This window comes from Lampetra fluviatilis, chromosome 3, assembly GCF_964198595.1.
Source record: "Lampetra fluviatilis chromosome 3, kcLamFluv1.1, whole genome shotgun sequence".
In the NCBI taxonomy this organism is placed as follows: domain Eukaryota; kingdom Metazoa; phylum Chordata; class Hyperoartia; order Petromyzontiformes; family Petromyzontidae; genus Lampetra; species Lampetra fluviatilis.
This window is the reverse complement of record NC_136277.1, coordinates 31,584,518-31,599,011: the sequence shown is the minus strand read 5'-3', so window position 1 is coordinate 31,599,011 and position 14,494 is coordinate 31,584,518. Positions and strand designations below refer to the sequence as shown.

The 14,494-nt window shown below is 52.0% G+C and overlaps 1 protein-coding gene across 3 annotated transcripts in view; it reads left to right on the top strand.

Moving 5' to 3' along the window:
* The window catches only part of LOC144931008 (uncharacterized), a 39,616-nt gene that overhangs the window by 18,712 nt on the left and 6,410 nt on the right, over positions 1-14,494 (top strand). For all 3 annotated transcript variants that reach the window (XM_078854866.1, XM_078854867.1, XM_078854868.1), the window contains 7 exons: positions 8,063-9,280; positions 10,183-10,314; positions 10,893-11,036; positions 11,926-12,002; positions 12,576-12,750; positions 13,376-13,481; positions 14,110-14,156. In XM_078854866.1, coding sequence (XP_078710992.1) covers positions 8,063-9,280; positions 10,183-10,314; positions 10,893-11,036; positions 11,926-12,002; positions 12,576-12,750; positions 13,376-13,481; positions 14,110-14,156 — 1,899 coding nt within the window. The remainder of the gene's footprint in view (positions 1-8,062; positions 9,281-10,182; positions 10,315-10,892; positions 11,037-11,925; positions 12,003-12,575; positions 12,751-13,375; positions 13,482-14,109; positions 14,157-14,494) is intronic.

The following is a 14,494-nucleotide window of genomic DNA, read 5'->3' as shown; positions in this document are numbered from 1 at the left end:
TGTGCGCGGTGTGTGTGTGTGCGCGGTGTGTGTGTGTGCGCGGTGTGTGTGTGTGCGCGGTGTGTGTGTGTGCGCGGTGTGTGTGTGTGCGCGGTGTGTGTGTGTGCGCGGTGTGTGTGTGTGCGCGGTGTGTGTGTGTGCGCGGTGTGTGTGTGTGCGCGGTGTGTGTGTGTGCGCGGTGTGTGTGTGTGCGCGGTGTGTGTGTGGTGTGTGTGCGCAGTGTGTGTGTGGTGTGGATGTATGTGTGGTGTGTGTGTGCGCAGTGTGTGTGTGGTGTGGATGTATGTGTGGTGTGTGTGTGCGCAGTGTGTGTGTTGTGTGGATGTATGTGTGGTGTGTGTGTGCGCAGTGTGTGTGTGGTGTGTGTGTTGGGTGTGCGCGCGCAGTGTGTGTGCAGTGTGTTAGCAAGGCGTGAGAGTGTGTGCTAGCAAGGCGTGTGTGTGTGTTAGCAAAGTGTGTGTGTGTTAGCAAGGCGTGTGTGTGTGTGTTAACAAGGTGTGTGTGTTAGCAAGGCGTGAGAGTGTGTGTTAGCAAGGCATGTGTGTGTTAGCAAGGTGTGTGTGTGTTAGCAAGGCGTGTGTGTGTGTGTGTGTTAACAAGGTGTGTGTGTGTTAGCAAGGTGTGTGTGTGTGTGCTAGCAAGGTGTGTGTGTGTTAGCAAGGCGTGTGTGTGTGTTAGCAAGGTGTGTGTGTGTTAGCAAGGTGTGTGTGTGTTAGCAAGGTGTGTGTGTGTGTTAGCAAGGTGTGTGTGTGTTAGCAAGGTGTGTGTGTGTTAGCAAGGTGTGTGTGTGTTAGCAAGGTGTGTGTGTGTTAGCAAGGTGTGTGTGTGTGTGTGTTAGCAAGGTGTGTGTGTGCTAGCAAGGTGTGTGTGTGTTAGCAAGGCGTGTGTGTGTGTTAGCAAGGTATGTGTGTGTGTGTTAGCAAGGTGTGTGTGTGCTAGCAAGGTGTGTGTGTGTTAGCAAGGTGTGTGTGTGTGTGTTAGCAAGGTGTGTGTGTGTTAGCAAGGTGTGTGTGTGTTAGCAAGGTGTGTGTGTGTTAGCAAGGTGTGTGTGTGTTAGCAAGGTGTGTGTGTGTTAGCAAGGTGTGTGTGTGTGTTAGCAAGGTGTGTGTGTGAGCAAGGTGTGTGTGTGTGCTAGCAAGGTGTGTGTGTGTTAGCAAGGCGTGTGTGTGTGTTAGCAAGGTATGTGTGTGTGTGTTAGCAAGGTGTGTGTGTGTGTTAGCAAGGTGTGTGTGTCCTAGCAAGGTGTGTGTGTGTTAGCAAGGCGTGTGTGTGTGTTAGCAAGGTATATGTGTGTGTGTGTTAGCAAGGTGTGTGTGTGTTAGCAAGGCATGTGTGTGTTAGCAAGGTGTGTGTGTGTTAGCAAGGCGTGTGTGTGTGTTAACAAGGTGTGTGTGTTAGCAAGGTGTGTGTGTGTGTGCTAGCAAGGTGTGTGTGTGTTAGCAAGGCGTGTGTGTGTGTTAGCAAGGCGTGTGTGTGTGTTAGCAAGGTGTGTGTGTGTTAGCAAGGTGTGTGTGTGTGTGTTAGCAAGGTGTGTGTGTGTTAGCAAGGTGTGTGTGTGTTAGCAAGGTGTGTGTGTGTTAGCAAGGTGTGTGTGTGTGTGTGTTAGCAAGGTGTGTGTGTGCTAGCAAGGTGTGTGTGTGTTAGCAAGGCGTGTGTGTGTGTTAGCAAGGTATGTGTGTGTGTGTGTTAGCAAGGTGTGTGTGTGTGTTAGCAAGGTGTGTGTGTGCTAGCAAGGTGTGTGTGTGTTAGCAAGGTGTGTGTGTGTGTTAGCAAGGTGTGTGTGTGTTAGCAAGGTGTGTGTGTGTTAGCAAGGTGTGTGTGTGTTAGCAAGGTGTGTGTGTGTTAGCAAGGTGTGTGTGTGTTAGCAAGGTGTGTGTGTGTGTGTTAGCAAGGTGTGTGTGTGCTAGCAAGGTGTGTGTGTGTTAGCAAGGCGTGTGTGTGTGTTAGCAAGGTATGTGTGTGTGTTAGCAAGGTGTGTGTGTGTGTTAGCAAGGTGTGTGTGTGTGTTAGCAAGGTGTGTGTGTGTTAGCAAGGCGTGTGTGTGTGTTAGCAAGGTATGTGTGTGTGTGTGTTAGCAAGGTGTGTGTGTGTGTTAGCAAGGTGTGTGTGTGCTAGCAAGGTGTGTGTGTGTGTGTTAGCAAGGTGTGTGTGTGTGTTAGCAAGGTGTGTGTGTGTGTTAGCAAGGTGTGTGTGTTAGCAAGGTGTGTATGTGTTAGCAAGGTGTGTGTGTGTTAGCAAGGTGTGTGTGTGTTAGCAAGGTGTGTGTGTGTTAGCAAGGTGTGTGTGTCTGTTAGCAAGGTGTGTGTGTGCTAGCAAGGTGTGTGTGTGTGTTAGCAAGGTGTGTGTGTGTGTTAGCAAGGTGTGTGAGTGTTAGCAAGGTGTGTGTGTGTGTTAGCAAGGTGTGTGTGTGTTAGCAAGGTGTGTGTGTGTTAGCAAGGCGTGTGTGTGTGTTAGCAAGGTGTGTGTGTGTGTTAGCAAGGTGTGTGTGTGTGTTAGCAAGGTGTGTGTGTTAGCAAGGCGTGTGTGTGTGTTAGCAAGGCGTGTGTGTGTGTTAGCAAGGTGTGTGTGTGTGTGTGTTAGCAAGGTGTGTGTGTGTGTTAGCAAGGCGTGTGTGTGTGTTAGCAAGGTGTGTGTGTGTTAGCAAGGCGTGTGTGTGTGTTAGCAAGGTGTGTGTGTGTTATCAAGGTGTGTGTGTGTTAGCAAAGTGTGTGTGTGTTAGCAAGGTGTGTGTGTGTGTTAGCAAGGTGTGTGTGTTAGCAAGGTGTGTGTGTTAGCAAGGTGTGTGTGTGTGTTAGCAAGGTGTGTGTGTGTGTTAGCAAGGTGTGTGTGTGTGTTAGCAAGGCGTGTGTGTGTGTTAGCAAGGTGTGTGTGTGTGTTAGCAAGGTGTGTGTGTGTTAGCAAGGTGTGTGTGTGTTAGCAAGGTGTGTGTGTGTGTTAGCAAGGTATTTGTGTGTTAGCAAGGTGTGTGTGTGTGTTAGCAAGGTGTGTGTGTGTTATCAAGGTGTGTGTGTGTTAGCAAGGTGTGTGTGTGTGTTAGCAAGGTGTGTGTGTGTGTGTTAGCAAGGCGTGTGTGTGTGTTAGCAAGGCGTGTGTGTGTGTTAGTAAGGCGTGTGTGTGTGTTAGCAAGGTGTGTGTGTGTTAGCAAGGCGTGTGTGTGTGTTAGCAAGGCGTGTGTGTGTGTTAGCAAGGTGTGTGTGTGTTAGCAAGGTGTGTGTGTTAGCAAGGCGTGCGTGTGTGTTAGCAAGGTCTGTGAGTGTGTGTTAGCAAGGTGTGTGTGTAAGCAAGGTGTGTGTGTGTGTTAGCAAGGTGTGTCTGTGTGTTAGCAAGGCGTGTGAGTGTGTGCGAGCAAGTTGTGCGTGAAATATCTGGACACGGTCCTCTGGGTGGGCTCCTCCGCGGCAGGCGGCGAGGCTGCGTTGGCTGGCTCGTGTAGCCCCCCGCATGCACGAGCGGCTTGGTCGGATCGATGGGGGCTCGAAAAGGGGACCGGTGTGGCGGCGGTGGCGGCACGGGCTAGACAAGAGACGGACCCTTGTGGTACACAGGAGGACGTGGAGCTGAGTGGAGATGCCGATTGACTGGGTACCAGAGGTGTCAAGGGGGCTCGTGAAGGACGCTGCTGGGCAGTCGCCCCCTCCACTGTTTGCTGGAGGAGCGACGCTCAACAACGACGATGAGCGGAGCACCGGGCGGATAGAACAGCAAGTTGGCGGCAGTGGGTAGCGCAGGTGGTGGCGCATCTAACAGGCGATCTCTGTCGGGCAACCCACAGCACCTGGGTCTGCCAAGGGTGGCACAGGCGGGTTTTTTACAATCGGGTTTAATTGTCTTTTTATATTAAACCCGAAATCCGGTTTAATTGGGTCAAATTGCAGAACCGCACTTCGCCAACTTCTCAACGATGGGCTTCATCCATTCCAAGCTAAGGAACTCACTGGCGCCCACGATTGTGGAGAAGCTCGTGTTCATCACGACCAACCTGCCCGCCGCATTCTACGACTACCCCGTGCCCGACGGCTCCCCGAGTACGATAGCAGCACCGACGAGGAAGCAGCCTAAGCCTTGGATCAGAGCTTCGTATTCATTAAACCAGGTTTTAATTCCTCGAAATCGGGTTTAATTGTATTAAAGAAAAAACCCGATGCCCTGCCGCTGGAAAAATCGGGTTTTTTCCACCCATGGGGTCTGCCCCGTGACCTGATGATGCCAGCGAGCCTTCAACACTCCGCTTGGCCTCAAAGTGACACCTAGCCTGGCACAAGCGCCGTGTTGACTTCGCTTCGTGGCAAATGGCAGCTTTTGCAGTTGCTGTTGTTGTTTTCCTAACACTGCCGAGACACGCCGGCGCTTTACACGTGGGGGCCCTACACTGCTTGAGGAGCTCAGGGGCAAGCTGTATTTATAGCGTGCACCGAGCACAGGCTGAGCTATGCGTCATTCCTAAAAGTGGCATTGAAGAAACACAGTGGCCAAGAGCCAAGACACCACGCACCGTTTGGACTTAATAATTATTGGGGTTAATATCCTGGGTATGGTCTCCCTCCCCCCCACACTGATAACTACACAGGAGGTCGTGGGTTCGATCCGGACCCTGACGCTTGTATATTTGGAGTTTACACGTCTCTCTCCCCGTGGTCGTGTGGATTTTTTTCCCGGGTCCTCCGGTTTTCCCCTCCGCATTTAGAATCAACGGTCACGCGTTTCGAGTGTTTGGCTGCGATGCATTACCACGTGATAAGCCGCTGCTGCGGTGAGCTATCATGTGTGGCCAGGTCTCTTCTGAGAATGAGCTTGATAGTTCAGTGTGCTTTACCTGGTTAAAAAAAAATGTGCTTAATGTCTGACCCGCCCCTGCTAGGCATCTGTGAAAAAGAGCTTCATGGCTGATCGTATTTTTTCCTCCCAGGATAAATAAAGATTCTGAAGTGTCTAAAATTGACACCTGCTCTTGTCGGGCAGCCTTGAGCCCCGGGCCGTAGATGACTAGCGGTTTTTGTTGTTGATGATGACGACGTTGTTGTTGTCGTCGAGGTGTCCAATGACGAGAAACTATGCTCAGCTGATGGAGTTAAATGCAACGGTGTTGTTTGTGGAACCACTATAATCAGTGAGGATATGGGGGCGCTATTTACATTTATTTTCGTCCGTGCCCATTTGTGGAAATTGTTCCTGGTATAAACTATATCCGCGTAGCCACTCACGATAAATGCAGATATTAGGATACATTTGTCGCCGCTAAATTTATTTCACGGCTATTTTTCAATCCGCTATTGGATGAAGGCCCTGCCAGGCTGTCAGTTGTGGAGGTTTATTTGACCATACTTCACTGTGGTGGTCAGTGCAGAGTTGATGGGGTGGAGCGGTGTGGCACAGTGATTGTGTGCGAGTCCGATTCCTGCCTGTGGCTAAGAGCAGTGGCGAGTGATGTCCAAATGAGGCTTGGGTTCCACTTGTTTCGCTAAACCCGCATTGGTGAGCGTGCTGGATGTTCAGTATAGTCAAGCGACTGCCACAACCAACACGGCACGTTGGGGCCTTTATGCAGAAGTGGAATCGTAAAGGCCTGTAAAGTCACAAATTATTGTATTTATCCACAAAAGGCATCGAGTCTCAAGATGCTTTTTTTTACAGGGAGGGTGCCTACATTGGTATCATTGGCCAATTATCTGTAAATAATATTTGGTATGTGGGAGGAAACTGGATTCAGGAGAGAAAATACATTACACGGGAGGAAATGAGACGCAACATCTCCACCAGATTCGGCAATCCATTGCTGTGCAGCCATCTGGAATGTTCCATTTGTTTCAGTCAATAGCACACTTGATGAGATAACCAGTTCTGATGTCCATCACTGTCGTAGTAATAATAATCATCATGATTAAAGATGAGTGGAACATTGATTTTGTAAAAGCATATACAATAGCACTTGATTGCATCAACAATGGCAGCTGGGAAATGTCAGTCACGAAAATAAAACAAGCTACAAATAACGTTTTAAAATAAACCATGTGACCAACACGAATACCATTCCACTGTACAAAGTATCAACCTTAGCAGGAATCCCTTACACACTAATTTTAAGCGGTACGAGCTAGTAAATGTGGCGCGTTGGTGCAGCAAACCCAAATAAAATTAACAAGCACATCAATCACGTGAGACAAAGGTAGCCCTTGTAGGGAGCGGCGGTGGTAGACTGAGTGTGAATTGTGCTCGATGGATATTCTAGATGGAGATTATCATCATCAGCCACAGTCTATCCACTATTGGATGAAGGTCTGGATGAATGGGTGTTCTCAAAGCCCTTTTGTTTCTTGGGAATTTCTTAGGAAGAGCCAAATTAGAAATTATGTTCCAGAAATGTAAACAAATATCTGCGTATTTGTGTGTAGCGGGGAACGGTAGTGTAGCGGTTAGCGCGCTGCGCTCCGATTCCTGCTCAAGGGCAGCACGAGTAACGATTATCTGAACCGGTCCTGGGCCTTCCCTAGGTCGACTCAGACTCAAATTAGTGCCTGGTATGGTGTGTAAACATTGCTACTAGGGAGACAAAGGGGGTCGGGCATGGTGCTGCCCACCCACTCCCCTCGTGTGCCGTTCCGGCCTTCATAGGTGCTCGCTAACAGCACTTGCCCCAACAGTCTGTTAAGGCTATACGGAGGATCTTTGTCCTTGTATATATACGTGTTTGGGATTTTTTCCCCCCTTCCCAGTTAGAATATTACTGTTATTATTCCCGGTGAATTAAGGCATTTCATGAGATGAATTGTGTTTTCCTTTGGAACTCTGGCAGCCAGCAGTGCACCACCTGGAGCATAGAAGCTGACGTTGCTGACCGGACCAGGCTTTGTGGGGCCTCTTTACCTACACTCATGATGGGGCACGCCTTTATAATAGGCCCTGCATAGCAAACTGAAATACTGCATTTTAATACTCGGAGCCAAATGAATGAGCCGATTTAAGTGAAAACCGAATGGAATAACCTGCGGGGTTGTTTTTGTTGTGCGTGTGTGTGTGTGTGCATTGGTGACTGATCTGACATGGTCAACTCAAGAGCTCCTGGTGTTGGACTTGGACACCTAGATTCGAACCCAGTTCTCCGGCTCAATGCTCTGACACGGCCAATTGTTCACCCACCTAGGCTGCCCAGCCCCTACTTATGCATTATAAAGGTTGTGATATAGCTACTTTAACACGCCACCATCATTTACGTGTCTTTATTTTCTGAATTCGGGTTCATGGGAGGTTTGTGCAACACGAGCGGGGGTGGGAGTGTCCTTTTTTTGTTCCATAAGTACAGTACAGTTCTAATGCACTCACCAAAGTTATCATTTTGACTACGGGACTAATGTGCTGGTAATTTAAACATTTAAAGCGTGGGAAAAAAAAAAAAATCTTAAATGATGATGACAACGACGCTTGTTAGCTGCGCTCGAGGGCGTGTTACGATTCATCCATCGTGTGCTCAGCACGGCACAAGAAGCCAAGATGAGGATACTGTAGTAGCCTGATGGTTACGCTTCGACGGGAATTCTGATATTTCTGTGGCAAGCCCGGAAGACACTAAACGTGGGCTGATAAAAGATTCATGTGGCCGAGTCGAGTGTGCGCTTCTTCCGACTCGCCGTGCACAGCTGCGGCGTATTACCCCTAATGGCCCGGGGAACAGCAGCCACGGCAGCGTAAAGCCACGGGGGAAATCTTTTGCTCTGCCATCGGAAGACCCCGAGGCCTGTTTGCTGGCCGGTGCTGCGTTCGACTTGTGCCGCCCAGGGACAGCTGCCACTGTGGGGGTCCTCTTCGCTGGACCGCAGTCGGGCATTGGAATTTCTGAGACGATTGTGTGTTGTAAGGCTACGTACGGTGCAAAAGAAGTTCAACACATATGCATAAGACGCTTTTAGTTACGGAAGCAATTGCCCTATGAATGCAAATAATTAACTTAACTCTCCCTGCAGCTGTCAGTTGAGGTTATCTGTGTGTTTCCATTGGGCTCATTAGAGTACGGTGCCTTCTTCCCCTTTCATCTGCCTGAATGTTCCCTTTTTCTCCTTTCCGTGCTCAGGCTTGGGCACAAATCCGTGTGCAAAAACAACGACACCGACGCAATACGGCAAAGAGCATAGGCCCACGACGCTGCCCATCCAGCCCTTCATCCTGCACCACCACCTGAGCCGACAGCTCGCTGCCCGTCCCGTCCGGCCCGCCCGCGGCGCTCCGCAGCAGCCGAGCGCCGCCCTCCCGCTCGCTCGCGGGCAGCCGCAGCCGCCGGCGTCGGACCCGGCGGGGAGCGGCGGCCCCCCGCCCCCGGCGAGCGCCGCCCACGGCCGGTCGGCGCCCCTGGGCCACCCCGGCGGTCAGCTTCCGCTGCAGATCTCTCGCCCGACCCTGACGGGCACCCGCCTGGCCGCCTTGGGGTCCTCGCAGTCGCTGGGCGGCTCGCAGAGCTCGCGGGACGTCGCGCTGCAGCAGTCGTTGGGGGACGACGGAGGCGACGGAGCGGCGAGGTCAGCGCAGCAGGCGGCCGACGCCAGGGACAGCGGTAGCGACAGCGACCAGTGGAACTCGGACGGAGGCGCGGCGCCAGCAGCGCTTTCGGTGGGGACGGCGCGGCAGAGCCTGGTGTGCGAGTGCCGCTCGCGGAGGCGCTGGCGCCCGCCCCCCGGCGCTATCCGCCCCTCGCCGCTCGGCAGCCTGTCGCCCATTCGGGCCGACCTCCTGCTGCTGGCGTCGGCTTCCCCGACTCGGGCCGCCGCCGCCGGTGCGCCGCTGCCGTCGCAACCACCGCCGCCGCCGCGCAGCTCGTCGTACCCGCCCACCATCGCGACGTACTCGTGCGGCCTGGCCCTCGCCGGCGACAGTAGCGCGGAGCAATCGCCCGCCGGCTCGAGCGTGCCGGGAAGGTACTCGTCTTCGAAGCCGGGCGGATTCCTGGGCGACTCGGTCGCAGCGCCGGCCGCGTTTGGCGCGTCGCCGAAGGCCGGTGGCTCGGGCGGAGGGGTTTTTGGGGGGGGGGAGACGTGGCGGCCGCAGCCTCTGAAGCGATCGCCGAGGTTCACGTCCTTGCAGGCGAACTCCGGTGCACTCGGGCCTCCTCAGGGTCACTCGCAACGAGCCGCCGCCGCCGCCACCGCCAGGCACCTGGCGGAGACGCGGTGGGGTGGCTCTGAGGCGCCGAGGCCGCTCAGGGATGGTCCAGCTGCTGAGAGGGTAGGAGACGGTGGAAGATTTCACAGCAGCTGCGCCAACTCAAGAGCCAGCCAAGGGACGCTGATACAGCCCGGTACAACTAATCTTCTTCTGTGCAGTTCTCTTGAACGTTTTGATCCATTGCTCTCTGTCGCATTTCCATTTATTAAAAAATTTGTGGCATTTTATTTTCTTAATGTTAAAGCCACATGCTTTGTGCAAGCGACAGCATTGTTGTTACTTACAATCACGGCTTAATACCTGAAAGATATTCACGATAAATTAATCCCCGCTTAATATCGTCGATTATTTTGGGTTTGAGCCATTGTTTGGGTTTTTTGGAGGCTGTTTAAATATATAAATAACAGTCTTGAATAAATGTGCATTAGCCATTGCCTATTTAGTGGAGAATTTTGAACATGTTTCCGAGTGCAATTACTAAATACCTCTGCTCAGATATTATTTCTATTTACTGACCGGTATGTGTGTGCTGCCATGTTCTAATGGTTGGCAGCACACTGGACGTTCGATCTACTGGCATAGCAGTTGTAAACGACGGTGAATCCTCTGTCCATTTCGCAGTATACATGTGCGCACCACAATTGCTCAATTGGTGGATGGTGTGTGGTGGGGTAAAGTGTGGGCACTCCTACCTGCTGCAGGCCGTCCTGGCAGTGTGGAAGAGTAGGCCAATTTAACTAAAACTAAACTATTTAAACTTGTTTTAGCAGGTAAGGCTTATTGAGCTATATAGCTCTTTTTCAGAAGCGACCTGGCTATCACAAATGATAGCTCAACAAAGTTGCTTATCAACGCATCGAAACGTATAGCAGCCAAATACCGTGGAGGGGAAAAATCAAAGATCACCTGGAGGGGCTCTCTAGAGCTCCCTCTGGTTGGAGGGCCCATTCACCGGCAGTGGCGTGTGCAGAAAATTGCAGGGCTGCGCCTGTACCCCATTGTGCATTTTGGTGTCTCCCCCGCCTACCGGCGCAGCCTCCGACCTGGAAGTGCTGTGGCACGGGCGGCGGGGCTGCCGCTCCTCGAGCTCGCCGGCCGTGCGCTGCGGCTCGTTCCCTCACCGCGGGAGCAGCTCGTGGGCCTCCCGAACGCGCGCGCACACCCAGGGTACTACGCCTCCCCCAGTGCCACTCGCACCGCTCGCTCACAGACCCAGGGTACTACACCCCCCCCCCAGCGCCGCTCGCACTCGCAACCGCTCACTTACAAACCCAGGGTACTACGGCCCCATCAGCACCACTCACTTGCAGACCCAGGGTACTACAGCCCCACCAGTGTCACTCGCGTGCATGCCCAGGGTACTACCGGCCCCAGCGTCACTCGCGCGCATGCGCAGGGTACTACGGCCCCACCAGCGCCACTCACTTGCAGACCCAGGGTACTACAGCCCCACCAGTGTCACTCGCGTGCATGCCCAGGGTACTACGGCCCACCCCAGGTGATACTGCTGTGCGGTGACCGAGCACGCAGAAGCATAAGGACTGACCAATTGCACACGGACCACGTGAAAACACTGCCTATGGCTCTTAACTCCTCTTCACGCTTAAACGTCCTCTGGCGTTCAGTCGCCAATGTTTTGCTGCCTCGAGGACCGGCGGTGCCACCCTCGAGGGATCGTCGAGGTCTGTCGTGCCCTAAGCACACCCCCCCCCCCCCCCCCGTGGCGTGCGTCCGTTGGGCCCCAGGTCCATCCGCGAGGCCGCTGCAGGCCTACTACAGCGACTTCTGCCCTGACTACTTCTCGATGGCGGAGCGGCCACCGCACGAGTTCTGCCTGAGTCCCGACGACTCAGACTCGTCCACGTCCATCGATCTTCTGGAGAAGAGAGGTGAGCATGGCGCCGCGCTGGATTCCATCGGCGGCCGTGGTCCATCCGCCTCGTGATGAAGGTCGTGCCAAGCTGCCGCCGACTGTTGAGGCCCTCTTGAGACGTCCTGGAGTATAAAACTAGTTTTTACGATTTTAGTTTTACCAGGTGAGGCCCACTGAGATCATACAGCTCTTTTTCAGAAGCGACTTGGCTGTCACATGGTAGCTCAACGAAGTAGCTTATTGTGTGGACATTTAAAGCAGCCAAATACTCTAAACGCGTGATGTTGATTCTAAATGTGGAGGGGAAAACCAGAGGGCCCGGAGAAAAATCCACGCGACCACGGTGAGAGAGAAAAACTCCAAATATACAGGCGTCAGGGTCGGGATCGAACCCACGACCTCGTGCATACCAGGCGAGGGAGTTAACATCTTGCTGCCAGCTGGAACTGATTTGTACTCATTAAATCTCTCGCTAACGAAGGTGCACTGTCACTGAAACATGAGTTATGGCTCCTGGGAAGCCCGGTGAGGTTAAAGGTTAATAGGTTACTGCCAGGGCTCACCGATGTCTCTTCACATCCCTCCCTGATGGCACTTGTCAGTCCACATGATTTTATAAACGGGGCTCGCTTCACGCCATGGGGTCTTGAAAATTGCACAGCTGATAGATAGCGACAGCACCAATAAGCCACAATATCGGGTCACGGATCACATCTTGTAAGAAATTGCTACCTCATTCATGTCAATGACACCTCAATGGACAGATTTGCCACATGACCTAATTCCGAACAGCGCATATGGGATGCGAATGGTGATAAAAACATAAACTATTAAAAATTATCGTCAGCCTTGCGTAATTACTGCCTGACAGGTGTTGGCGTGAACACTTTTTGTTTTCCTTGCAGCGCTCGTGCAGACGGTGAATTCTGCGATTGACCTGATCGTGGCTCATTTTGGAACCACTCGAGACGCAGGGGTGAAGGCAAGGAACACATTTAACAACGCACCCACGTATGAAGTTAATGTCGAAAACGACTATAAATTAAGTTGTGTAGAACTATAGTTTTTTTTTTTTCAGCCCATGGCCTTGCTTGTCAATGACTCGGTGCGGGTGTCCTCGTGTACTTATTGTGGTTGTGTTCGTTGGGCTGTGGTGATGTGTCTGCCTCTTATTGTGTGGTTGTGTTGGTGAGCCCGTGCGTGTCCACCTGTGTGCGTGTTGGGTTCGTGACGCGCTGGCATGGTGGTTGGTGCACTGCGCTACAAACCCGGTGACCGGAATTCGATTCCCGGCCACAGCTAACATGAGCGGCGAGTGATAGCTGAACCGATCATGTGCCTCACCTATATCGTTTCGGTCTTAAAAGGGTGTCGAGTGAGGTGTGTAAAAACATCAGCACTTGGGAAACAAAGGCGGCCGGACGTGGTACCGCTGGCCACACTGGCATTAATAGGTTATCGCTGACGGCACTTGCAACCAACAGACTGTGAAAGGCTACACGGGGGATCTCTTGTCTTGGTTGCGCGTGCGTGTGTCCTCACATCGGTGGTGTAGGCTAAGCTCGGCGACAGCTCGGTGAGTCCCAACGTGGGCCACCTGGTACTCAAGTACCTGTGTCCTGCGCTAAACAACATACTCAAGGATGGCCTGAGGCCTCACCTCCTGGACCTCATCGTCGGCCGACGAAGAAACACCCCCTGGAGCGTCGTGGAGTCTTCCACGCAGCTCGGTGCGCTTGCGTCTCTGATTAATGAAAGATGCGTCACACAACATAAAGATCCGGCACTTATTTTGCAGTCACGTTCCTAGCCCGCGGGTCTCGCGGTGTCTAGCTTGAGTTAGAAAGCTTTGGTGAAGTAGAAAGAAATATTTAAAAGTTATGGTTGTTGTCGTCAGGCCACTCTATGATGTCACCCAGATGCAGATGCGTTTTGGTAACGCACCTCCCATTAGCAAGGTTGGTTACATACGGTGCGAAAGAAGTTCAACATACGTGCTGTGATGTCATTTTCCGCTTTTTAAATTGAATACGACAAATGTGGCAACATTTGACTAATTATCATTGTTAAGTTTTTGTAATGAATGAAGCTTCAACATTGTGTCAAACAATCCTCCACACATGGCCCGTGTATTTACATCCTTCCGTACCCAAGGCTGATTTGTCATTCCATCTCCACCATGCATCTCCACATTGAAATCTGGTCACATTTGCCGAAAGTTAATATTCTTGTGTAAGCTACAGCCAATTTTAGAGGCTTGGTATTCTGTCTTCCAACATGAGGTCTGGTTAAACCAGCCCAGTCGCAAAGCGGAACTGTCGTACCTCGTGTTGATGTTGACCGCTGACGGCCCAGGTCCCTCAACCAAGAGACTGCATGGCCTATACCAGCACCTGTGTCAGCTCACGGAGCTGAGCAGCCAGAGCATGCGCTTCAACGCCTTCATCCTCGGCCTGCTCAAGTAAGTGTGCTGAGCCAACCGCTCCCGTGCCTCGTTCCCCACCATCACCACCGCCACTTCCGCCACTACCACCACCACCTCCATCACCGCCACCACCTCCACCACCGCCACCACCACCACCATTGTCACCACCACCTCCACCGCGTGCCACAAATGTGGGAGCTTGCTTGTGTCAAAATGCCACTTCTGAGTAAACATTTATATTGATATATTTTAGTCTTGCTTTCCAACTAAGGTTGAAAGTGTTCATCAACTGGCTCCATTCTTCCATTGGTCTGCAATGGGAGGGGATCTATAACGCCAATGAAGATGATCCATTGTCAACCATACTGCAGTAGAAAGTTGTGTTGCGATGCAGACCTAACCCATTGAAATCTGGCCAAATTGATCAGAGCGATGTCCAAAGCTCGCAGACACAACCAAAAGCAAAAATGGATAATTTGAAAATATGCAAAGGTGTTTCACCCTAATAGGTGCCCATCGGCTTCCATACCGATGACTAAATACTTCCAAAGACAAGCGCGTGATGGAAATTTTTGCATTATGCGTGCATGCACATGATATTTTAGAACCTGTTTTGTTCAACACTTGTGCCTGGTGTTATTCTAATTTGTCTTCATATCCACAGCATGAAGTCCCTGGATTTCTGGATCAACTACCTGCACAATCACGAAGGTACACAGACTGTCAACAGAAAAAAAAAATCACTTTTGTGCTTAATATATGCGTACATTATTTCCCCTGTCGTAAAGAAAAAAATACAATCAGCGACGTAGCTATCGAGTGCGCAGGCGGTGCAACTGCACCAAGCCCCATGGGCCGGAGGAGCCCAGGTGCCGGGCTACGAAGGGGTGGGAGGAGGTGGGGCACATCGGACAGGTGGGGAAAATTGGACATGGGGCCCTATTTCATTCGTTGCACCAGGGCCCATGCCAACCACGACCCGCCAGCGCTAATAACGCGTCCTCTCCACCTCCGACATTCACACCGGCCGCGCGTCCTGACCAATGAAT